At 49.8% G+C, this 25,902-nt stretch overlaps 1 protein-coding gene across 1 annotated transcript; it reads right to left on the reverse strand.

The window, feature by feature from the left end:
• Positions 1-2,071: 2,071 nt before the first annotated feature.
• On the reverse strand, positions 2,072-25,697 carry Ripk4 (receptor interacting serine/threonine kinase 4). The gene is made up of 8 exons (XM_050162133.1): positions 25,472-25,697; positions 16,829-17,120; positions 12,163-12,311; positions 10,463-10,512; positions 8,213-8,371; positions 7,397-7,500; positions 6,086-6,350; positions 2,072-4,406 (listed from the first exon to the last, which is right to left on the reverse strand). Exons 1-8 carry the CDS (start codon positions 25,651-25,653, stop codon positions 3,247-3,249), a joined length of 2,361 nt encoding a protein of 786 aa, XP_050018090.1. The 5' UTR covers positions 25,654-25,697; the 3' UTR covers positions 2,072-3,246.
• Between the last annotated feature and the right edge of the window lie 205 nt (positions 25,698-25,902).

Below are 25,902 nucleotides of genomic sequence, written 5' to 3' on the forward strand. Positions count from 1 at the left end.
GTGTGGTGTACAGTATATGTGTGATGTACATGGTGTCTATGTATGTGTGGTATATTAAGTGTGTGTATAGTATGTTGCAAATGTAGTGTTGTTTGTTATCTATCTGTGCATTACATGTGATCTGTGTGGTGCTTGCACATGCACACAGGTGTGCACACATGCAGAAGGTAGAGGAGGCCATCGGGTGGTTTCCTCCACTGTTCAACTTAGTGTCTTGAGACCAGATTGCTCACTGAGCCAGAAAGCCCTTTGCCTGGCTGGGGATATGGGAGGATTAGCTGAAGCATCCTGAGGGATATTGCCCGGAGCAACTCAGAGCTCTGAGACACCAGGGGTCACTTCTAAAGCAGAAGGTCTAAGAACAGAGCTAAATAATCCTTAGACCAGGAAACCATTCCAGAGCAAAGGACAGGGCCAGAGGGAACATGGAGGAAAAGCAGGAGCAAGTATGATCACCCAGCTGCATTATTCCAGCCTAAAGACAGGAACAGAACTGTGTAGGTGCCCCAGAGGAAGGGTGGGGTTTCAAGATAAATGGTAGTATTGGGAACACGAGCTCACTGGCCTTCACGCCTGAATAAACACAAGACGAAGGCTCTGGGCTGCTGAGCAGGCTGGGTGCAGCAGGCTGAGTGTAGTGGGCTGAGGCAGGAAAGGTTCTCCACTGAACTGAGCAGTAGGGAACCATGAGGCTGTGAGAGAGGACATGAAAGCTCTAGCAATCAGGAGAACTGGGACTATAGGTGGATGTACTGTTGGCAAAAGCCTGGGTCTAGCAAGATTCAGAAATCCACCTACGACACAGATGGGAGTCCACAAAATACCCTTCCTGATCTCTGCTGAGGGTCTAGCAATGGAGACACTCCAGCAAACAGTAGACTGCTCCCAGGAGGAGGGCTGCACATATGGCAAACCTGTACTGCCTCGGTCGAAGCAGTAAGTCCTCCCTCGTGTAGCCAATGTGCATGGAGGACTTCAAGCTGGCCAACTTGGGGATCACTGAGCATTAAGGAATAATGGAGTTTGACCCATTGGCTATACAGTAATATGCGGCTATGTACCAACACCAGTGAAAATTAAACAGGGAGATGGGAACACAATATCGAGTCTGTCGTGTGCTGGTTAAAATGGGTGAACCTAGCTGGGCGGTGGTGGCGCACGCCTTTAATCCCAGCACTAGGGAGGCAGAGGCAGGTGGATCTCTGTGAGTTCGAGGCCAGCCTGGTCTACAAGAGCTAGTTCCAGGACCGGAACCAAAAATGCTATGGAGAAACCCTGCCTCGAAAAAAAAAAAAAGGGGGTGAACCTAAGCCATCGTGGGTAGTCAGGCAATCTACAGTGCTCCATGCATCACAAAATGTAAACGTTGTGCGAGACAAGAGAAGCTGGAATCAAGCACAGAGAACTGGAGATGAGACAGCTAAATGTAGGGAATTAGAAGGAATCCGGGACCCCAAGGTTAGGAGGAGTCTCTTCTGCTCTCTGAGGTCAGCACTTACGGACTAGCTAGCATCACGTCAACGCTAACTTCCGGCTGTGAGGAAATTAAAGTCCTTGGTTTGGGGGGAAGTACACACTGAACGACTGAGAAGTCACAGGGTATGCGGGAGGTCATCAGAGAGGAAGGCAGAAAGGTGCAGGGGTGGGTGGACAGGCAGGGAGGATCAAGAGTTGGGTAGACAAGTGGACGGCTAAGGACAGGTGTAGTGGTGGATGGTGGGTTGATGGACAGTTCGATGGAAAGGCAGTGGCTAAAAAAGAACGGTCAAAAAAACAGGTCAAATGTAAATGAAAAAGAAGCCCAGAGCCAATGTGAAGTTATCATAACTGAAATTACTTCAGATGTAAAGTTAATATGAGAATAACAATTTAAAAACATAACATTGGTGCTGAGAGCTTCTCCCCTCCGGATCTGGCCCGGGGCCATACTCTGCTTCCCACATTTCCCAGGCCCTGAGTTGTTTCGGTAAGTTAACGTCCCCAAACTCTGTAACAGTCTCAGATCTCTGGTTTTCAAGGACCAAATGATTATAGAGTTTACCAATTAAAAAAAAAAAAAAAACAGTCTCAGTGAATTCCAAAAGTAGGCGAGTCCTTTATTGACATCACACAGATGTGTTTTACACAACAGGGGAGGAAGACAGTGAAGGCAAACTGAGGCATATTAAAACATAGCCAGTTCCACCACTTCCTGTCACAGAAAAGGATCCTGACCGTGATTCACGTCAAAGTACACAGTACATTAATGACACTCTTTGTGCCACACACCACACCACAGCATGTGTTTGCACACAGGGCACTCATATAACACATTTACAGAGACGATACTCAGAATGCGAATGGGGAAGGTCAACAATGAGACCATCAAACCTTCGGAGTACAACCATCTCCAGTGACCATCTCAGGCCACATTACACTGCTGAGGCTGGAACCAGCAGGCGCCACCACAGGGCACACCAGCAGAGCCCTTGGCGCAAACCACCACCTCACCAAAAGACAAGAGCCTGAAAGAGTGATTTGTTTGATTAAACGATTTTTAGTATAAAACCTATTTATAAAGAATTTTCCACTAATTTTACAGATGTGGCTCTGACATTTTAGGTGAGAACTCAGCAACTGTCAGGAAGAGACGTGGTAACCTAGACATCACCAAAAAAAAAAAAAAAAAACAACAAAAAACAAAAAACAAACAAAACAGGGGTTCAATGCTGGTAAGGCTGTTTAATGTTAAGACCAGCTTTATGATTTTTATAATCGTTCCCTTTCTAGACTCCATTGGTCAGTGCCCGTTATAATCTCACAGGTCTCAAGCAAAGCTAGCATGTCACTCATATAAAAATCCACTATGTCTCCAAAGACAAGATGCTCTGCCCACGTAGTGAGAAGTCGAAGGACACTGCCCCTTTCACGCCTCTACCAAAGACACTGTGTTCTAAGCAAGTAGAGGTGACTTGCTCTGAGACAGAACAGCTATCCTTATATAGGCTTTGTCATGAACTACCCGCATCAGCCGCCAATCAAGACCACAATGAAATGACACCGACCTAGTCCCATCTGACATTAGACACCATGGCCGGCCACAGTGGCCAGTGGCAGCCTCTGCCTTGTCCATTAGCCTCTGCTTGGTCAGTGTATAGGCAGGCCACCAACAGGGTGCACAGGGTGTCCCAGAACCATTCTGTTCCCATGAGGGACACAAGGATGGACCAGAAGCCTACAGGGAGCCCTGGTTCTGCAAGAGGCAAGCTAGGTCTTGCTGCGTTGGAGCAGTGTGGCCGTGGGACTCTGGCCTCCTTGGAACTTGAGGCTTTGCAAGTTGATGTGGGCTCCATGTTTGAGCAGTGTCTCCACAGTCTGTGAATGCCTGCCCTGGGCAGCCAGGTGCAGTGCACTGAGGCCCTGCTCATCAGACAGGTCAATGAGATCAGCACTGACAAGCTCTTCCACCACCTCCGAGTGCCCATGGGCTGCAGCCAGGTGCAGTGCTGTCTGATTCAGGGGCCCCCGAGCCAGCACGTCAGCCTTCTCCTCTACCAGCAGCTTGACAGTGGCCAGATGTCCATTCCGGGCTGCCAGGTGCAAGGCAGTACAGCCTTCTGAGGTCAAAGCCTCCTTGTCAGCACCACGATGCAAGAGCAGCCTAGCAGTACTCGTATGTCCAGTCTCCGCAGCGACATGCAGAGGTGTCTGTGCCTGCACACTGCAGATGTTGATGTCAGAGCACATGTCAATAAGGATGCGGGCCACACGGTAGTGACCCCTCTGAGCAGCCAGGTGCAGGGGTGTCCTCCCGTCCAGTGTCTGGGCATTCACACTCACCCCGGGCTGCTTGGCTAGCAGCTTGACAATGGGCAGGTGCCCCTGCCAGGCAGCATAGTGCAGAGGCAGCCAAGCATCCTTCCCTTGCAGGCCCACGTCCACGCCACGGCGTAGCAGGGTGCGTACAATGTTCTCCTGTCCGTGCTGGCAGGCCACATGCATTGGTGTTCGGCCCTCGAAGTCTACCTCATTGACAGAAGCATTCTTCTCCAGTAGCAGCCTCATGCTGGCCTCATCCCCATTCTGGGCCGCAAAGTGCAGGGCAGTCCACTGGTCTTCATCCTTGGCATTGACGCTGATCTTCCGGGCCAGCAGGAGCTCCACGATTCCCCGTACCCTCCGCTCCACAGCCATATGCAGTGGTGTGGAGCCCTTCCTGTTGGTCAGGTTGGGGTTGGCATTGTTAAGCAGCAGCCACTTGACACACTCCTCCTGTCCTGCCTCCACAGCCAGGTGCAGCAGGCTGGCACTGCTATCCAGAACCAGGTCCACATCCTGAGGCTGCAGAATCTTCATCAACTTGCTGGTGTCCCCTGACATGATGGCATCCACTAGCTTCTTCTTCTGGATATCTGTGGGGCCCAGATCTGCAGGGAGAGGGGGTGCAATGTCAGAGGTCAGAGCAAGGCCACTATTGCAGGACGGTCAGGTGGACCACATCTTCAGGGATGCTGAAGGACATTCAGCGTACATCCTTTACTTTCAGGCCTTTAAGCATTCACCCTGTGTGCTTATTTCAGATCTAATCTAGGGAGACCCTGGGCAGTGCAGTTAATGTTTCCAATGTTCCTCTGCCAATTTGCAGAATAAAACCACTCTGGCTCTTCCAGGGTTGGAAAAGGTGAGCGACCACACTCCTCCCCTAGCAACAGCAGGATTGCTGACAATCATTTAAAAAGAAGTACACCAAAAAAAAAAAGGAAAGCCAGACAGAAAAACAATCTGCCTGAAGACTTAGAGAGACTCCAAGACTCTCTTCCTAGGGCTCTACTGGTCTGTAGAGCTAGTTTCTGGAACATGAAGAGGATTCAAGGCAACATCACATGGGGTGTTTCTGGAAGGATCCTCAAAACTGGATTTCTCAGGACACGATTTAGTATTTGCAATGGAACTTTCTATTGAACCTAAAAATCCACTGCCATTACTGAGAGTCCTGAGTCTCATGAAAAAACTCTCCCTCTGCAGGTAGAACATTCTCCAGTTGTTCTATACAGCAGTGTGGGTATAGGTGGTACTAAGGAGACAGACCCTACACAGTGTTTAAACACTGTATTCTTCTGTTGTTTTGAGACAGGGTCTCTCTCTGTGTAGCCCTAGCTATCTAGGAACTGGCTTTGTAGACGAGGCTGGTCTCAGACTCGCAGAGATCCTTCCAAGTGCTGGAATTAAAGATATGCACCACCATGCCATCTCATAAAACGGTACTCATCTCTCAGGCATGAGGACAAGGCCATCACCAGAGAGGGCTAAATCTGAAGAAAAGATTTAGAAACACACCTCTCTGGGGAAAATAGTGATACTTCTGTGGCTGCTGTGAAATTAGTCCTGACTGTCCTTTTTGACTCTGTTGTCCACGACTTGGATTCTGTTCTCCCTACCCATCTTTGCAAGGTATTTCCTTAACCTTCAATGCCCTGTTACCCAAAATCCTACTGGAAAATTCCCTGAAGGCTAGTAAGATCTTTGGTTCAGCGACCTGAACTCGACTCCCTCATGCTAGAACCTAGATTGGAATGGCTGCGCTTTACAAAGGAGCCACAGCATTCCAAGTGTCAGCACCTCCCAGGACAGCCAGCCAAGCTTGATGTCAGGCTATGAAAGAGTAACGGAGGGGGCCCATAAACACAAAAGCTTGGGACAGGGGTTATCTGGAAGTGTCTGAGTATGGGGCACATGGCTGGCACGAATAAAGTCCCCAGTGTCACTAGGTCCACTGGGTGTGACTTGGGCTTTCTAGGTTGCAGGCTTGAGGACAGCTTCTGTCCCAGTGTTGGCCCAGCCAGGTGATGTGGCCTGTCTTCCCTGCATGCTACATAATGCCCAGCAGAACCACACTACCGATGTGGGAATTTCTGGATTTGTGCTCTGAGCACCAACTATGCTGATGATGCCAAAAACTCATGAGAGAAAACAGAAAGAACACAAGAATCATCAGGGCAAAAAGACCGGATGCATCAACTGCTCAGACTCTAACATAACGCACAAGAGAGTCGTGTGCAAGCTCACCAGTGCGCACAGTCACTCACCAGTGCGCACAGCTACTCACCGCCTGTTGAAGGTTCCCGTTCAAATGACAGTGACAGGGATCCTCTGGAGGAGAAGGCTGAGTCCACCGAGGACACCCCAGAGAGCCTCTTGCCACTGCTGGAGGATGGCAGCTTGCACTCAGAAGAACTCCGGCTGAGCTCCTCGGGGCCTTCAAGAGTCTGGGAGATCCCAGAGTCCAACTGCGACAGCAACTCAGAAAGACTGCAGTCATTATCAAAGGGGGGAGCAGAGGCACGCTTGAGGCGCGAGGACTCGGGCCTGGCCTGCAAAGATGGAGAGGGTTGGGGTGAGGACTCTGCTCCTCCAGCTTTCATGTCAGGGTACAGAGAATAAGAAAAAGGGACAAGAAACTACTGATCACAGAGCAGAGGTGGAGGTCCCATAGCTGTGCACTAGCATAGACAAATAGCATCAAGAAACCCTGAAACTCAGGGCTGCAAGGAAACCTCATGAGCCTCCCTGGCATTTTAAGAACAACACCTTTACAAAAATAGAAAAGCCTGCATGATATTGCCTCTCACTCAGGAGCACTGTCCATGTGTAAGTACCAAAGGCAGTCCATGGGTAAGCTGCGAGGGCACAGAACAGGCAAGGCCAAGTTCACCCATAACAGGCAGCCCAACAAAAAGGAAAGAAGAGTCAGGCTGGAGGTCTCCACAGCTCTAACAAAGCTTCAGACTTCTCAAATATGTCAGGCTGGCTTGGGGCTGAACAAGGAAAATTGGGGGCTTTTACAGGTCCAGCTGCTGCAAGAAAATCAGATTTCTAGAGACAACGAATGAGGATTGCTCACAGCTCTTTCTGAGTCCTCCTCCCTTTGGGAACCACTGGCCTTACTATGTTTGTCACCTGTGCACTACATGTCATGTCTACTTGATGGCCACCAGCATATCAGAGGTAGGTTCTGCCCCTTTACTACTGTCAGGGGCACCTTTGTCCCCAGCTCTCACCTATCCCATAGCTATTCTCCAGAGGAGAAGCTGTCCAGTGCCAGATGAACCACCACCATCACTCCCAACCCTCTTAACAGTTCCCTTACTCCCAGGCTTAGCTTCAGTCAGTACCCTCATGCATTTATGAATAGAGAGACTACTCAGATCCTCAAGCCAGACCATCTATCTGGGGCCATCTGCCCTCTCATGATCTCCAGTGTGCTGGGCAGGTGGGAGACCCCTGTGGGACCTATATTTCTGGAAGGAGGTGTAGGACAGGCTCAGAGGGAAATGGGGAGAAATTTTCAGAAAAGAGGTTGGACTGGAAAATTCTACCACAGATTAGAAACCTGAGGATGCCTGATAGAGATGCTTACCTCACTCTTGGGTTCCGGAGAAGTTTTCTCACCTGGCTCATGAGCCAGGTCTTTCACCTCTTCATCAGGTTTTTCACAAAGGACTTCAGTTTCAGAGGTGATTTCTTTGGGGGGGAGAAAATAGAGAGTTATCACTTAGATATGACTCCTACATAATTCTATGGGGACAGAAGCAGAGACACCCCAGTTTCTAATCAGTGGAGGACATGCCCAGTATCAGTGCTGGTTCGTAGGAAAAGCCCCAGGCATCACCAGAAGGCAACCCGACCACCATCCTGTCATCTATCTGTAAGGTCTCATTAAGATCAAAATGGGTTCTCAGTAACCTACCAGACCCAAAGGGTTAAAACTATCAGGACTGGCAGGTGAGCTCCAGGCCACTCATGTCCCCCTGGGTTCATTGAAAAGCAATTCTATCAGGTTCACTTTCTTATCCCAAAGGTGCATCTGTCTATGAGAACAAGACCCTAAAGAAAGGTTGCAGCCACTAGCCACCCCCAGCTATCTAAAGCCATACCATTGTACTCGAACTTGAAATCCAGGATTCCAAGCTACCTGGAGGCAAATGGAGCCTGCTGAGAGCAGAGGTGAACATTGGTTCTAACCATCTAGTTCTAACAAGCCATCAAACCCAAACACTGCTCGTGTCAGGCCCCCAAAGTAGGGGATGATGGGCTTGTTTCATCCCTGACTTTACTCACATAGCATCTGAGCTTGGACCTCAACCCTGTCGTGGTCACCGACTCTATGGCCCGTGTCACTGGAAGCCCCATCACGTGGTAATGATGAGACAGGGAAACAGGCAGGGGCACTCACCTTGGAAGGTGGGCCGCACCTGTGGGTCTGCATGCCAGCACCTCTGCATGAGCCCTATCAGGTTGGCACAGGCACGTGGCCGAGGTCTGCAGACTGGTGGGAGCTCTGGACGGTGGCCCTTCACCACTTTCACCATGATGTGCAGAATGTTCTTCTCATCTGCAAAGGAGAGGCACAGGTCAGGACTCTGAGGAGCAGGAGATATGTACGGACAAGTGCTTGGGACACGCTGTGGCGTGCCTATCACCCGGGACAATACCATTTCCCTTTCTAACCCTGAAGCTTTGTTTAACCCATATCCTTGTTTCTCCAAGTTTTAAAAACTCTCATAAACACAGCACAGGCTCTGCCATTATTTGTTATTACCAGCCCTGCACAGGAAGGACTTCAAGGTGACTCTCAGTGGGTTATCTTCTGTTCATCTTATACCATAAGGCCCATCAGCTGCTGGTTCCCATGGGCTTTTCCCCACCCCTGCATTCCAAGCACACCCTGCGGAGCAGCAGGAGCCGATTGGCAGGTATGGAAAATTGGCCCACAGTCACCACCGGCTGCCAGGGTTCCACACTGACGCTTTGTTCGCTTTCCCGTTAAGTCTTGGGCAATGCCTATCTCTTCAGTATCTGCAGGTTATTTCCACGATAATACAGCCTTCCAAACCCAGCAAGCCTTCCAAATGCAACAAAAGTCAAGAAAACACCTAAAAGGTTTTCGGATGGCAAAGCCAGCTGGATGGAGCCTACAAGACATCCGGGAAGTCTTGCACCTTGATTTTCCTACCTAAGAGACAACAAAACCTGAGTGCCTGATCTTTTACACACCACACACCCGACTTAAGAGTCACTGCTATCAGACAATCCAACAGGTAGACTGTTACACCTCCATGGTAGACCTCCATTGGGGAGGGGGGACACAGTTGGAAGAAAGAGCAGTAAGGGCGGGGGGATGAATGGAGGGATGGCTCAGTGGTTAAGAACACTGGCTGCTCTTTCAGAAAACCCTGGTTCAGTTCCCAGAACCCACATGGCAGCTCACAACTGCTTGTAACACTAGCTGCAGAAGATTCAATGCCCTCCTCTGACCTCCACAGACTCCTGCACACACGTATCACACTCAGGCACACACATATATACATAAAATAAATATACTTTTTAAAAGAACAAACAATGGAGGACAGAAACATAAGAGAACCACTCTGCTGAGTGTTTAATAAGCTCCCAGCATAGCCGAAGTTTTGCTTGGAGAATCTTTTCTCTACCCTTAACCTTCCCCATGCTTGGCCTGAGTGTGTGACTGAGGCAGCAAGGGGCTCTCACTCACTGATATGTCAGTCATATCAGTGTCAATCATGTCAATGATTGGTACTGGAGACTGAACCCAGAGCCTATATATACCGAGCGTGATCTATATTTTCAAATATCTTTGGTCACATCCCACAGTGTGGTTATCCAGAAATGCCACAAAAAAAAAAAAAAAGACTCCTCTTACCAATGCAGCTAAAAGTGACAAATTTTATAAACTTTTTAAATAAATTTTATGAACTCAGGTTTTATAAACTTGAGTTGATGTGGTATAATTTCTAGGGAGGACAAACACATGAACACTTTTACTGCTGCTCAGTGTGTTTAGCATGGTTAGCTTAACACAGCAGATTCTGTCACGTATCTTTTATATCATTAGTTTTTGAAAGGGAGAGAGGAAGGTGGAGGGAGAGCGGAAGAAATTAACTGTTGGATCATAGGAACAGCTAATGGAGACAGAGAGCCTCTGGGGTGGTAAGGGGAATGCACTGAATTCAAGGAGACAGGTACTTTAAATGTTAAAACCGGTGTCTTGCCTGGGCAGTGGTGGCATGCACCTTTATTCCCAGCACTTGGGGAGGCAGAGGCCGGCAGATCTCGGTGAGTTCAAGACCAGCCTGGTCTACAAAGTGAGTTCCAGGACAGCCAGAGCTGTTATACAGAGAAACCCTGTCTGGAAAAACAAAACAAAACAAAAACAAAAAACTGGCGTAGATGTAGACTTTTACCAGCGCAAAACACTAAGTGGCATCAAAGAACAAGGCACAGTCTGATGGTCCCACAATTGATCTGTCCTGTATGTAAGCCATCTGCAGTATGCTGGCTGTGGCCTCCAATGTGTAATGGGTCTACCAGAGGGCTGCTCTGAAGCTCTGGGAGAACCAGAGGCACTGTGGAAGGGCTGGGAAGGTTCAAGGACATGCCCATTGTTCCAGGCAGGGCCACTTACCTGCAAAGGGCTTCTTCTGTGTGAGCACGCCCCAGATCACAATGGCAAAACTGAAAGAGAAATGAGGTGTTAGGTTTGGTAGAGTTCTTAAGCGTTCTTGAGCTCTGAGCCGCTGTCTCACAGGGGCGCAGGTCAAGTCCTCAGACATCTACGGGCACTTTCAACCCTGTTCTTCTCTGCTGTGGCTTCAGTCCTTCAAATCTAAGTCGGGTTCTGACTAAGATGCTCTAAAAGGCCCTTGAAGGTTTCATCAGAGAGCGGCTAAAGAAAATGGACAGGAAGTAGTAAAAAGCAACCACCTGAGCCCAGAAACCCTCTCTTAGCTACTGGGGACATATGTTTAGATAAATAAATTATTCTAGATACACTGAAATAGCCCAATCTAATTAAAAAAAGAAAGAGAAAAGAAAAAAATAAAGACTAAAAATTGAGCTTAACTCATCAACTGGAAAATGCAGGTTCAAAAGTTAAAGCCAACTTTAAAATAAAGTACTGGAGTCTCCCCAGACTCTACAAGCCCTGACTAGTCCCCAGAGGGCCATTCCCAGCAGGACTCACTGCTTCTGTCAAACCAGTCAGCTGGGCCTGGTGACAAAGGACAGAGCTGGTTGAAATGCTGCCCTCACAATCTGAGGAGGAAAGGGAGGCAGGTACTCAGATCCTGGAGGATATCAGGTCCAAAGGAAACTCCATTTCCCCAAATTCTGATGGTTAGAAAAGCCAGCATTCCTCAGGAACTTGTGGAATCGGTGCCCCTCTACCGTTTCCCTCATCACTGGAAGAAGGAAGTGGCTATCTTGGTGCCTATTAGCATACCAAAGCTCATGCAGGTCTATCATGCCATGCGTACCTGCTACTTTTTCCACGCTGGCATCGTAGCTCTTCTGGGTTCTTCTTGCCTCCCCCCACACCCTAAACTTCTCCAGCTCACGACTCCTTTCCCTGCAGCTACCCATTCTCCTTATAACCTGGTTCTAATCCTCCTCTTTTGCCTGTACTTTCTTTGTCTTCCTTTCTCTTGCTCGCTCTCCCTCTTCTCCCCTTCCCTCCCCTCCCTCACTTTTCCTCTGCTTCTTCTCTTCTGGCCAGGTCCAGTCTGCTGGCCATGCTCAGTCTACTATTTTCTCTCTCTGCTCTGGAATCTCCCAGATGCCTCTGGCTGTTCTCTCTCATATCTATAATAAAAATCTCCCTAACCAGACCATGGAGCAATCATGTTGTCAGCTTTTACACTGGGGACTTAGGAAGAAGTCAATGTCCTCCTTCAGATGCAAGTAAACCATACAAAGCTGCTCACTTTGGGAGTCAGAGGACTGTGTGCTTTGAAGAGCCCAATCCCACCCACCCACCTATGGATCTGTGGACTACCCAAAGCAGGTTCTCCTGTCAGACAAGTAATAAAATTGCATTTTACGGAAGTAACTCATCATGTACAACACTGAGCTGGAAACTGTTTTTTCTAACTGCTTCTGCCTAGCACCAGCCAAGAACATCCTCTTTCTCAGCCAGCACCACCCACAGGAAAGGGAAATCTTTCCTGTGCCCGGGGAGCAGGTAGCCACCAGCTAAAACCCCAAGTCCAACAGGCGCACACCATTTGCATGTGAACCAAACTCCATGGCTGAATGGTACTGGAAACTGCTGTTCAGGGCAGGACAGATTCCTTGCCTGCACAGAGGGCATGGTGGCATGTCACACACCTGTATACATCATGTTTGGTGTCAAACAACCGACTCTTCTCACGGATGCGCTCTGGAGGGAGGTAGGCGATTGTGCCAAAGAGGCCATCCATGCTGAGGTCATGGGAGTGGGACATACCACTGCACTTGGCCAGCCCAAAGTCGGAAATCTGTAAAAGCAATCCAAAGGAAGCATGTCAGCCTTAAAGGGAGCCAGAAGAGGTTATGGCATGTCTCCCTCTGCCATAACAGATGGTGGTTCCCCAACACATGCTATAGGGGCTCACCCCCAAACAGAGGGCCTGAGCCCTGGGCAGCCCTGTCTCCAGGAAGGCGGGAAGCATAGGGATATAAAGGGTCAAGCCTGGATGCCCTATAAGTATAAACTTGATGGATGGGGAAGATGTTATGCTTAAATAAAAGAATGGAATTTACTTGGAGACAGAACTCAGAAATGACAACCGGCCCTATGTCTGTAAGGCTTCATGTCTGCCCTGGTAGCTGATGGTCACAGTCAGCATGAAGGGAAAAAACAGCCTTCAGCTTTCAGGCAAAGGGAGCCACGTGACAGGCTGGGGCTGGGGCGTTTATCATCCACAGTCAGTCCGGTTATGCAACCTTCCAGCTGGGGCAGCTACAAGTGCCAGCAGGTCCTTTAAAGCACAACACACCTTCAGAGGGATTTAAAGTGAGCAAAACACACGCCTCATCACCTTCCGGGCTCACCAGTCTACTCCAGACATGGAGTCCCCTCCCTTGGTGATGATGTCACTGCGAGGAACCCCCATCTGTTTCCAGAGTTCACAGGGGAGGCAGGTTCCCCAGTGGCGAAGGTGTCCTTGTAGCTCACACCACTACTGTAGACTTGGCAGCCATCTCTGGGAGTCTCCCTTTTCTGCCTTTGGCACAACATCCGGGTGCAAACCAGACCCTTTGAAGCACTGTGTACATAAGCCCCAGTTCAGCACTAAACAGTCTCCAGTGTACAGAGAAATGGCTCCTTTCTAGTCTCCTCCAAGGCTGATGTGGTTTTAAGCCTTTTAATTCACTCCTGGGCTCGTCTTCAAACACACCCAGGTAGCAACAGGAAATGGGCTGAGTCAGGACTCTTGTTTCCAGACTGGCCATGCCCATGAAGGGAGCCCACAGGCCTGGTGTCATCGATGCCTAACGCCTAACGGCAGAAGATGGGTAACTAAAAGATGCTGAGGACTGCCGGCTGTGGATGCTTCAGAGCTGGCCTGGCCCTCTGTCTGTCTCTGCTCACACTAAGCCAGTGTTCAGCCTCAACAGGCCTCTAGGGCCCTTCAGGTCTGAACACTTTGAAAGACTCCATGGCTTCAGGAGAAACAAGAACTCTGGAAAAGCTGCCAGCAACAACGGCAAAGTCCTGCAGGTCATCCATGCCGCTTAGAGTTGGGAGGCAGGGCTCATTCATTGCACCCCTTAAAAAAGTTCAAGGAGAGCACCTGAAATGCTTAGCACTGAGCCATTTCTTTTTCTCTCATGCACACTGGGCACAGCTTCAAAATTCACTTTAAGAAAAACAGTACTGTAGAAAGCCTGGCAGTGAAGGCACACCAAGGTGAGGTGCTCGGGAGTTGAGCGAGGGAATTTTCTCTCTTACCCTCCTGCCCAGGACAGGGTGGCCTCCTTCCCCAGCTTTCAACAGTGGACACCTGACTCAGTACTCCAAAGAGCTCAGAGTCTACAGGATCATAGCTCCTCTAATTCAGAATAGCTACACCAAGCTACCAAAGGCCTCTTGCTATCTCAGAAAGGCTTCTTTGGACGCAGCAGGAAGAACCTCTCTGGCAATGAATAAGGAATCTGGGGATGTCTGGAGCTGGTTCTAACTTGGATATTTAGCATACTAACAGAGAGTGACATAGGAAATAATATAATGGACTTGACCCCAGGCATCAGCACTACCAGGCTGTGAAGCATCAGTAGTACTCACACTGAGCACAGGCTCAGGGCAGCGGTGCCTTTCCAGACACAGGGAATGAGGCTGGCCCTGCCTCAGGGTCCCAACGTAAGGAGGTGCAGAACCCTCAGCACCACAGGCTCCTCCTGGGAGGCTGTTTGTACAAGATAAAGAAAATGTATTGTATAAGAACATTTCTGTTTGTTTTCAGCTTTTTGTCAGTGGCTAACTTCTGTGATAACAGCCTGGCATCACCCAAAAGCAGCTTTTGCAGAGCCTTTCAGGGTGGGGTGGTGCAGGTTAGGGGGAGGCCTCAGCATCCCAGCCTTGGAACAATGTCCCTTCATGGTTAAGAAACACCTTCTCAGCCAGTCATGGTGGCACATGCCTTTAATCCCAGCAGAGGCAGGTGGGTGACTATGAGTTCAAGGTCAGCCTGGTCTACAAAGTGAGTTCCGGGACAGCCAGGGCTGTTATACAGAGAAACTCTGTCTCTGGAAAACAAAACCAAACAACCAAACAAACAAACACCTTCTCATCATGACTTCACAGCTCCCAATCCAGTCATCCAGCTGACACTGTAAGAACTAAGGGGACAAGGGCCTATAAGGGAATGCTTGCACAGAATCTGTCAAGGACAGCACTTACTTCTTCAATAGGAAAGCATTAAGAGAAGTCAGCACCCAGACCTACAAAGGACAACCTACTTGTGACAACTAGGGTGCACTGTGTGAACACTCACCCTCACTGATCCAAATGACAACCCAGAAGTAAAGTGTCTCCTTACCACACCTCTCAGCAAAGTGACAGAGCTGGGGAGCTGTGTCCTTGTCCCAGCTCCTGGCTGACAAGGATGACATTTGGAAAAGAACAGTACTGTGCCCCCCCAGAAGCACACCACAGCTCTCTCAGACACCCACATGCCCGTCAGGAGAGGAAGGCAGCATGCAAGGGAACGAGATGGAAATATTGGCTGTACCTAGGGCACCTGAGGGACTCTGCAGGGACCCTGGGTAGAGAGACTGGGGGCTATACCAGACTCATGACCCCAAGGGACTAGGGAGGACTAGGTGTCAGGCAGCTCCCATTCTGCAGTTCTTGAAGACACAGAAGCGTTCATACACCATCCAGCACTGCCTGCTATTTTCCTTACCTCTTCTCAAACGCCCAGAGTTTTTATATGATTTTCTGAGCTCTTTCTTCCACCTAAAGGCTACCCTCCCTACCGCATACAGAAGCAGAGCCTGCCCCTGTGAAGGCCAGTCCCAGGTATCCAAGGGCGGTCTGCACACCCGACCTCTCTTCACAAACCACTCTGGCTTCCTGTGACGGTAGTATGACAATAAGCAGGTTTCCTGAACATGTCATGATGTCATGAACGGACGGCAGTGGGTCAAGCCAAGATCTCTGGAGGCCATCATTTCAACCTCTGCTCCCGACCACAGCTAGAGTAATCTAGCCACTCTGTGGCTACCAAGTGACCGTACTACACCTCTGCTCTGTGGTGAGGTCTCAGTCCAAGGTAAGGGGCTTGTTGTTATTGTTTTCTTTTTCTGGTATAGGTTACATATAGAACAGCCACAATCTTAAGAATGTGCCTGGGCCCACAGGTCCTGTTCTGCCCAGGAAGAATGGAAGCCAATTCCTGCCAGCCACAAGCAAACAAATGCCAGGAAACTCAGATCACAAGAAGATGCTGAAAGCCACCTTGGAGTTGGCTCATGCTAAGTTGTGTGATATCCTGTCTCACTTTTCAGGATGTAAAGGCCATGACTGAGCAATGTCTATCAAAGCCACAACCCATGGCTGTTGCCCAGAGTGGAAATCAGTTTCTCTGCCTGGCTGAGTCTGAGTGCTACAAATACCCTCACGCATGCCCCACAGGCCACTGTGTACTGAGAAGCCGAGTGGTACGCTGAGCCTCCTAAAGGCCAGGCCAGCAGAGTGGATCTGGAAGTGTCAGGCAATCAGACCCACCACAGTGACAGAGGCTGGGGACACTGTTGCTTGTGTGAACACTGCTTGATCCAGGGTGCTCGGTCCCATTCCCTCGCTCACGCCCATCTACTTTCTTGCACCGAGAGAAAAGGCGGTTGTGTCCAATACTGTGGGTCCATGGCCTAGGCTGCCCAGGTCATGTGCATGTCATATGAGAAAAAGGCCCTGACAGACATGTTGCCCCTGGTGTTGAGGCAGAGGTATTGAGAGGAAAAAAACATGTCCAAAGCCATGCAACCTGGTGCAAACTGACAAAACTTATATCCAGGCATACAGCACCTGTTTCCTGTGTCATTCATTCTTCATACTGTATTTTATAAACTTACAAAGAAACAAAGAAGCAAACCCTATAGGCCTCACATCAATATGACTGTCCTAACAGAAGACAAACAGGTAAATGAGTCCTCTTCACAGACTGTCAGGATCACGGCAGACCCCACCACCTATCCATAGTCCCAGATCACTGAGGATTCCTTTATCAAAGGACACAGGTCTCTCTAGTTCACAGCCCAACTTCTGATTTCACAAAACTATAAGACCTGCGACCTCTAAGTCTCCGGTCTGCTTCAGGGTGCTCAGAACCTAGGACATGCCAGGATATAGGGGAGAATCCCACGGGTTTACAAGGGTCACCCTTCCGGATCAAGTGTAACCAGCTGGGCACTCTAGTGGGTCTTACAAGTAAGAAAGGCCCTGGCTTCAAGCTTTCTGCTCCAGGGACAACCACTTTGTTTCCCTCCCCAGGGCAGGCGCTGCCCTTACCTTGACATGGTAGTGGGCATCCAGTAGGATGTTTGCTGGCTTTAGGTCTAGATGCAGCAGTGGTGGAGACATGCAATGCAGGAAGTTCATGCCCACGGCTGTCTCATGCACGATGCGGAAGCGCAGGTCCCAAGGCAGCGGCTCGGAGGCTAGCAGTTTCTCCAGGGAGCCTGTCTCCATGTACTCCATGACCAAACCAACAGGTTCCTGGCATATGCCATACACAGGCAGGATGTAGCGGAATTTGGCCATCTCCATCTTCTTCGCTTCCTCCAGAAGTTCCATGCGCTCCCTGAAGAAAACCCACTGGTGTGAGAGCATGCAGCTGTCACTTAGCCACTGGCCAGGATACAAGTGATAAATGCACACACGTGTGCAAAGTTCACAGTCACATAATTAAACACTGGGCCTTCCAGAGCCCGTAGTCCTACGCTGTTCACACCCGCCTCTGCAATGGGGTCACTGTGAGGACAGAGCCTAGCAGTTATCTGGATACCTAGGAGCGACATCACATCCCTTGTCAGGATGGAAAACTGCTATAAACTATCAAAGGACCTTCACCCTCACCTTATGTTCTAAGTCCAGCTCTTTTACTGGCTCAGTCACTCCTCCATCTAATCTCACACTTAACAGAATTGAGTCTAGCAGAGATTGGCCAAGGGCACAAACAACTGGTCACTCTGGTTACACAGAGGTTGTCTATATTCCTCTAACTACCCATGAGTGGACAACACAGGACATTCCATATGTAACCATCACCTTTACACCAGGATATTTTTATCCTTCCCAACAAACTGCACCCATTAAACACCCACCAGGCCCCACATCTTTCTATTTCTGAATCCAGGTGCCCCAAAGGGGTGGAATCATCTCCATCACTCTTCTATGTCTGCTTCCTTCATGAGGAGTTTCCAAAACTCATTTATATTGTTGCACACATCCAAGTTGCATTTGTGTGGCCAAGAATGGTGTGGGAATATACGTTTTGTTAATTCAACCATATGGCTATGGACAAGACTACTTGTACTGATTAGCTTTTTTTGTTTTTGTTTTTTGTTTGTTTCTGTTTTGTTAGCTTGACATAATCTGGAGTCATCTGAAAAAGAACCTCAATTAGGAAAATGCCCTGTAGGCGTATGCGCCTGTGTGTACCTGTACATGTGGGGGTGTTTTCTTAATTTACAATTGATGTGGAGGGGGCTCAAGGACATCGTGGCAGGTGGTACTGGGTTTCCTAAGAAAGTACATTGAGTAAAACATAGGAAGCAAGCTTGGAAGCAATACTCTTCCACAGCTTCAGCTTCTGTGTCGTGGTCCTTGTCTTGCCTTGACTTCCCTTTAGGACAAACTGTAACCTGTAAGATGAAATAAACCCTTCCTCTACAAATTGCTTTTGGTCAGTGTTTTATCACAGCAAACTAAGACACTGTTCCTACCTGCTGACTCCTGAAAATAATGCTACACCTTCGGGGGAAAAAATGTCTAGAGAGGCCTTGTATGAGTTCTTCTGGGTATCTGCCCAGAAGCAGAGTTGCTGGATCATGTGGCAGCTCTATGCCTAATGTCCAGAGAGGCTGCGGTCTGTTTCCTCGTTCCGCACGCAGACAGCTGAAGCACTCACTGCATTCACCAGCCACAGCCAAAGGTCAATTCCTGGTGTTTGTACAGATGCGAATTGCTGTGTAATAGTCTGTGCCAGCAACAAGGGTCAAAAGTCTCAGTGCGCTCAGGGTAAAAAGCGCCATCCCAAGAGGGTGTGACCAAGCTACATAGGATCTGGGTCAGTGTCTCTCCAAATACACACAAGAAAGCACCCAGGAAGCTGGGAAGAGGTTCCCATGCCAGGAAATCTGCTTTCTAGAAATAAAGAGTTCCTTAAAGGAAACTTCCAGAACCTTTTCCAGAGAGACACGTTGGAGCTGGGAACTGAGCAGCCTCGGTGTCCACACATAGGTGTCCACACATAGGCCTCGAAGGGCTGAGGTGCCCTGGGGCCTCCCCAGAAGGCAGTCTAGCACAAAGTCCCACCTGTAACCTGAGACTAGCTGGGTTTTCATTACTCCCCCAAAGGGGCTCTTCTGGGTCTAAAGTGCCTGTTGGGAAATCACAGGAGCCTGCTGGAAGACCCAGAATGGTGCTAACAAGTCACTTCCTAACCTGGCCTCCCCCTTCAAACTGTAAGGGGTCTCCCAGGCTTCTGGGGGGGTGGGGAGGACAAAGGCAGACAGAGCAGTGGGCACCAAAAACCACAGCAAATAGCAGCTCCTCTGAGCATCACACTCTGGCAGGGGAAACTGCCACAAGTTCTAAGGGCTGAAGAGCTCAGCCTGTTGCCACCAGTGTGAATCCTACAGGCACATCTTAGTCCCCACGAGCACCCACTCTGAGCCTATGCTGGGGTGGCAGGCAGCAGACCTCTGACTTCAATGAAGCATCTCGAATGAGTCACTAAATGGCTTCGGAACAGAGCCTAACATGGCGTGCTGTCCCAGTCTTCCGGAGACGCTGCCCAAAGTAGCTAGTACAGGTGTGCAGGGCCAGCCCATGAGCCCCTGAACTGGGTGGATAAACTGATCTCGCACTAGGATCCTGTCCACTGCTCCCTTCTTTGTTGGAAGATTTCAAGGGTCCGACCCCAACAGGAGGCAGACTCCTAACACCAACAGTTTAAAACAGGGTGGGAAGCTCCCAGTCCTCGTCCTATACTCCTTAAGAATCTGAAAACCTGGCCCCTGAAAAGTTAGATGCTCTGGTCGAGCATTATCAAAATAAAGCTGGTACCTGAAGGAGAAGCTGAGCTCCTAAGGCCCGGGGTGGTCAGTCCCACACACAACTGAGACCTGCTATCAGCAGCTGCTTTTGCTCTCTTTTGTGCTAAGAAAGAAAGTTATAAACTGGGCAGTGGTGGTGCACACCTTTAATCCCGGCACCAGGGAGGCAGAGACAGGAAGAGCTCTGTTGAGTTCGCGGTCAGCATGGTCTACATAAGATGTTCTAAGGCAGTCAGGGCTACACACAGAGAAACCATGTCTTGGTGGAGGGGGAATGAAAGTTATAATTTGTAACCCTCCCCATCACCCCACTACTTTCATTTTATTCTATAAAGTAGACAGTTTGCACCTTCCGGTGTGTATCCTTCCTGCCCAGACAACGGCACTTCTGAGTATAGGGAACCACCAGCAAGTGATCTGAAGAGGTACACCTGTACATCACCAGCCTAAGGAGCTGCAGCATTCATGTCTGCAGGCTGGCTGCAGCATGGGCCACTTCCCCTCCACTGGGCAGCCTTACTCAGTCAACCTAACCAACGTCTTTATTTGCCCAAAGGATTTAATACACACAGCAGCTTCTGCTGGTAGCTCTTAGAATCAGCTCCCAGTAGCTAGTTCTACCCTTCCCACCACTCAAAATCCAACAAGTTCTCCCTCTCTGCCCAGGCCCTTTCCAGAACACAAGCCTCACTTTAAAAAGAACAAGGGCCATAGGTCTGCTAGAGAATCAGCTGACTCCTGCTGCATTTACCCACTTAGTCTGTTCAGAAGGCTGGAAGGAACTCGTGACATCACCCCCCACACACACCCTGGACCAGGGCTACAAGCTTCAGGGCACTTCACTGGAAAATGGCCACTGTTTGCTGGGACAAAAATCAGAGCCTAGCACTGAGGCAGAGTCCTGGGACATCCAGAAAAACTTTTCAAAGCATTTATTATCTGTCTTCTGAACTCAAACACCAACATGCCACCTGGGCCACCACTTAGGGCAGGAAGCTCCAGCCTTTAGGTGTTATCAGGAGCACCTGCCACTCCATGAGTCTAAACCGGGCCAGCTCCTAGCCTGGGAGAGGCCAAAGAACTCTAAAATATATAGAATCCATGATTTTTGTGTTATTGGTTCTTATCATTTAAAATACACCTTTCTCACAAGCAGTATTTCTGACTAGTATTGATAACACAGAAGGAACTGTACATTTGTAATTGTTACCATTGTTTTAAAACCTGGAGGGATTTTCCAGCTTGTCCCTAGCCTGGATGCCTGGGTGGGGCAGAGATCATGGATGGCAAGCCCAGGGCCTGCTCTTGGTCGCCATTCTGTTCCATTCTCTTCTTTCTGCTCACAGTGAACAAAATGTTTCTGGGCCCAGGAACCCACTAACGCCAGGTTCTTTAAAACACAACTTGATCTTTGCTTCTACATGGTGCAGGAAGGCTGGGGTTACATTCTCACCTCTTTTGTCCCTGGGAGAGGGGCGCTAATTCAGTCTCTGAGAGGAAAGAAAAGGGCACCTCTGCCCCATTCTCACCCATTTTGGGGTTCTACTTAGAAAACCTGGGCACAAGCAGGACCAGGTTAGAGTTACAATCTCTAAAGACACTTTTGGGGGGGGGGCCAGCACTGGTTCCTAAATCCAGAAGCTCACATGGCCAGGTAAGGACTTAACCAGAAAGTGGTAGCCCCAGCTTCCCCCACAAGTTTCTTTTTTTGCTCAGGCTGACCTTGAACTCACGGCAATCCTCCTATCTCAGTTTCCTGATTACTAAGATTAAGCCCAAGAAACTTTTTTAAAAGCATTTACAATAGTTCTCCCACGTCCCATGTACACCTAGCATAATGTGGTCTCCCACCGAGAAGAAAATCAGAGTACAGAAGAAAGTCAACGATAGCAGACATCCATCATTTCTAGGAGTTCTACAGAAGCCATACCTCTGCCTGCCAGCTCAGCAAGAAATTCCAAAGACCCTGGGATGGTAAGAGCGGAGGGTTGCATTACTGAAAAAGGGAAAGCGAACCTAAGACCAGCCATGAATGAGCTTGATGCCTTCAGGGAACAGGGGAGTAGGGGAGGATTCAGTAACAGCTGCCAGGGAACCTGGGAAGCTTTGCTGGGAGAACAGTATTTCAGCCTCTCCGCTAGGCTCCTGCACACCACTCCAATTATGTTCCCAGGAGCCTCAGAGGGGTTCCCACACTGCTATTTTTAAAACTGACAAGAATCAGGCTTGTCCAATTGTCAGCTCTGTAGTTACAGAGCTGGGGTTTGCTCGGGCTCGCCCTAACTAGCTGAGGCCCAACTCTGCCTTAGCAGCTCCTGGGCCCCTGTGCCAGGGACTTTGTTATTCTGAGCTCCTTAGCTGGGATCAGAGAGACGCATGGGGCCTCTGGATCATTCTGTTCTAAGGGTGCCAGCAGGTCTGCCTCCCGGTACTTGTGACCTCACAAGTGATAGCCAGTAAGTGAAGACAGCCCTTTCCCCAAAGCCAAACAATGGGACTTTCTCCCAAGAGGAGAAATCGGATCAGTGGAAAGTCACTCATGAATTGTGTCAAGGTCCTCTAAATGTCCCTGCCTTGGCAGAAATTTCACAAGAGGCTTTATAGTGTCCCAGACCTGATTAAGGCCCCACCTTCCCAGAGCAGAAATGGAGGGTCACGAACCACAGAACGGGTAAAGGCTGGGGCCTGCCTGGGCAGCTGCTAAGGGCCAAGAGACTCCCAGGCATCGTGCAGGGTGAACAGCCTTGGCCAGTAAAAACAGGACTGGCCCAGAGCTGTGGCTAAAGTGACCCCCTCACCCCCAGGCAGCAGGTAAAGGACATAGCTATACACTATGCAGCAGAGGTAGATGTTAGCTGGCTTGAAGGTGACCGTGGATGGACCCTGGCCCTCAATCAGCTTTGGACACCACCTCCAGTACCCCTGGGGAAGTACAACAGACACTCCTTAGAAGTAAAGTAAGCAGGTCTTTGTTGAGACCCATGGGGGGGGGGAAGCTATTTCCTCTTGGCAGCTATGGCTGGTTTACATTGTTTTTTTCTTTAACTTTAAAAACAACAACAACAACAACAACATGGTCTTTCTGTATCAGCGTTTGTCATCCAGTTGGTCAAGGCCCCTTTGGAGTTGCACATCAGATATCCTGCATTCACATCAGATAGTCACATTTGATTCATAACAGTAGCAAAATACTTTGATTCAAGAAGTAGCAACGGAATAATTTTATGAGTGGAGGTCACCGACACAATGAGCTGTATTGAAGGGTCACAGCATTAAGAAGATTGACAGCCACTGCTCTACAGAGTCCTGGAACTCACCACATAGACCAGGCTGGCCTTGGTCCTCCTGCCTCTGCCTCTTGAGTGCTGGGATTAAAGGCGTGCACCACCATGGCCAGTTTCTTTCATTCTTTTCAGTTTACTCTGGTCAAAAGAACTTTGTTCTACCTGTCCGTAGACGCTTCCTAATGACCGAAAGAAAACAAGACTGCAAAGACAAACAATTGTCCTTCCCTTCAGAATTAACCCAAAAGGGCCTGTCAAGCATCGAGACAGAAAAAGATCTCTCAAGAAGCTTTGACTTCAAGAAACACGAGACACCTGAAAGCGTGTGAAGGAGATGAGGGAAATAATTACCCCCTTAACGATGGATATGTGATGCTTGGGAAGCCCCTCCTTTGGGGCAGCTGCCTGTAGGTCCTCACTGGTGTGCCTTCCAGTTTTCCTTTCTTTACTAAGCCTGTTCACGCTGACAGGCTGGCCGCCCATTCTCCATCTGAAGTCCTTCCCCTCTCACCCCTTGCCCATGTAGTGGGCCCACTACGGAGGTCCACTGCGGAGCCTGCCCGCATGACCTCTTAATTCAGAGAGTAGGACTTTCTCTTTGTCTAAGCTGCCAGGCAGATGGACTGCTTGTTGGTCTATTGTTTCCTTCTCTCAAACCTCAATAAAATTATCCTCCAAGGCCATGTTTAAATGCTCTTATCTCTGAGGTGAAGATCCGGCAGAGCAGACGCAGTGTTCTCTGGCTGGGGGCTGCACACAAAGCCCCTAAGAAAACTCTTGTTTCTTCCTCTCGGTAACACTTTGCAATTAGCAGGACTATACACCACAACAGCCCAGGAAAAGTTAGCCTCTCTCAACAGCTGTTTCAAGCTTCAGATACAGGCTGGCTAGCTTGCAAGGCAACAGGTCGCTCAGAACCAAGTGAATTCCTTAGCATTTCCCAGCCTGGGAATTGATGTGAGTTCCTAAACACCACAGGAGCTTAAACACCTAAATGTGGTCTGGGTGGGAGAAGTCACTTCCACAGAACAAAAGCGCAAAAGGCAGCCAGCCTGACCTGGTGACCGAGTACTTCCTGCTGGGTGCTGCGGACAAGCCACCACAGGCAGGGAAGAAAGGCGTTTGCAGTTAAAGGACACACACTTCAACACAGGCTCTCTGCAAGTGGAAAAACCCTCCCTGCAACCTGGCCACCCAAAAGACAAGACCTGAGGACTGGAGGACTGCGCAGTATATTGATACCTGGGGTGGTTCACGTTTACCCTGCAATATCCAAAATCTGTGTTGTCTTTGACGGTGAATAATATTTACTCTGCCTAGAAAACACAATTCCCCGCAAGTTCTAAGGGCATAAAAATCACCCCTGAAGAGTTCTTTTATTTCACCTTTGAGAAAATAACTGTTGGCTGCTATTCAAAACGGTTTGGATTTCACCAAAATAACCACAGGGTCTCTCCTGGCCTGAAGGTCCCAAGGGCTGGGTTGGAGGAAGGTTTACACAGCATGGCAATGTTCATGGTGATTTTAGACACTAGTCCTCACTGTACCACAGTTTCTAAGAAAAACTGGCTTATAGCAAAAAGCAAACAAGCACACAACAAAACGCCCAAGAGCTTTCTGACACAGTCGGGAGAGGGATGAGGTGTAAATGGAGTGATATACCGATAATAAACCATCCTCCTTAGTGCCACTCGGGTACTCGGGTACTGCCATGGTCACCACTCCACAGTCAAGCTGGAGTCCAGAGTTCCTGTGGTTTAAGGCAGGTCCTGCACACAGCCACGGCTCAATGGGGTTTAGGAGGGATCTTAAACTGGTAAAATGCAAATACTACGTCCATGTCAGCTTGGTTAAAGAATAAGCCATTTAAACGTGCTGTTTTGCGGCTCATACATAAACTATCACCACCCAACGTAAACAGTGCAATCTGGGGAAAATGCTTTTCAAGAATCTGCTTCGCACCTCATCTCCGAGTTCACCCACAGACCACAATAGCTGTCGGGTTTACCGGGCTCAACTCTGAGTCCTTTCCAATCGCTTTACAATCCGCTAGGAGGGACAAAGGTCCAGGGTGCCGGGGGTGGAGGGGGAGCAACTGCCAGTGTCAAAGCAAGACATCCTCCCTCGGCTTCCACCCCAAGTCCCCTAAAACTAAGGTTTGCGGAGAAAAGCGGTGGGCGGAATCAGATCCCGGACCCAAAATGGACCCGGAGCCCTGGAAGCGGCTGAGCGGCGCGGATGCCTCACACGAGCCCAGCCGGTGCTTCCGATCGAAATAATTACGGTCTTACATCAATTTGTTCTCCAACGAAAATTAGTAAGTGGAACTAAATCTAACTCATTCACAAAGCGCGGAGGCCCACACGGCAATTTCTCTAAGCCGGGCGCGGACCGCAGCGCCTAGGTGGGTCCCGGGCGAGCCCGACGCGCCTCGCAGGGCTCGGGGCCACCACGCCGGGCCAGCTCCGGATCCCAGAACCTCCGGAGCTGCGAGGGGCCCGTGGCCTGAGGGCAGCGAACTCTGCTCCCCGGATCCTCGCGTAGCGCGCAGCCCCCCGCATCCAGCCCGGCCCCACCCGGCCGCTGACCTGTCGTCGACGTGCAGGCTGGGCGAGCACTTGATCGCAAGCCACGTCTTCCAGTGCACGTGGCGCACCTTGTACACCTGCCCGAAGCCGCCCGAGCCCACCTTCTCCCAGCCTGCGAACTCGCCCGCGTCGAAGGTGCGCAGCAGCCCCAGCGCCCACCGGCCCCGGCCCTCGCCCTCCATCGCGTGCGGATCGCCGCTGCCCGGCTCCACCGCGACCGCCCAGGTGCTCAGGTGCGCGCCCCGCCCGTTGACGTCATTTCCGACGCTCGTCCCCGTCCCGCCCCGCCGAGTCTGGGTCCACCCCCGACCCAGACGCCCGGTGCTGCGGCTGGCCGGCTTCTCACCGAAGGTGTAGTACAGTACGTACGGAGTTCGCTAGTCACAGAGCTGCCACTCTGAAACACTGCAAATAAGTAAATAGAGTCTCTT

The sequence above is a fragment of the Alexandromys fortis genome, unplaced genomic scaffold (genome assembly GCF_014885135.2).
Source record: "Alexandromys fortis isolate MF-2015 unplaced genomic scaffold, M_Fortis_MF-2015_v1.1 scaffold_128, whole genome shotgun sequence".
Taxonomy (NCBI): domain Eukaryota; kingdom Metazoa; phylum Chordata; class Mammalia; order Rodentia; family Cricetidae; genus Alexandromys; species Alexandromys fortis.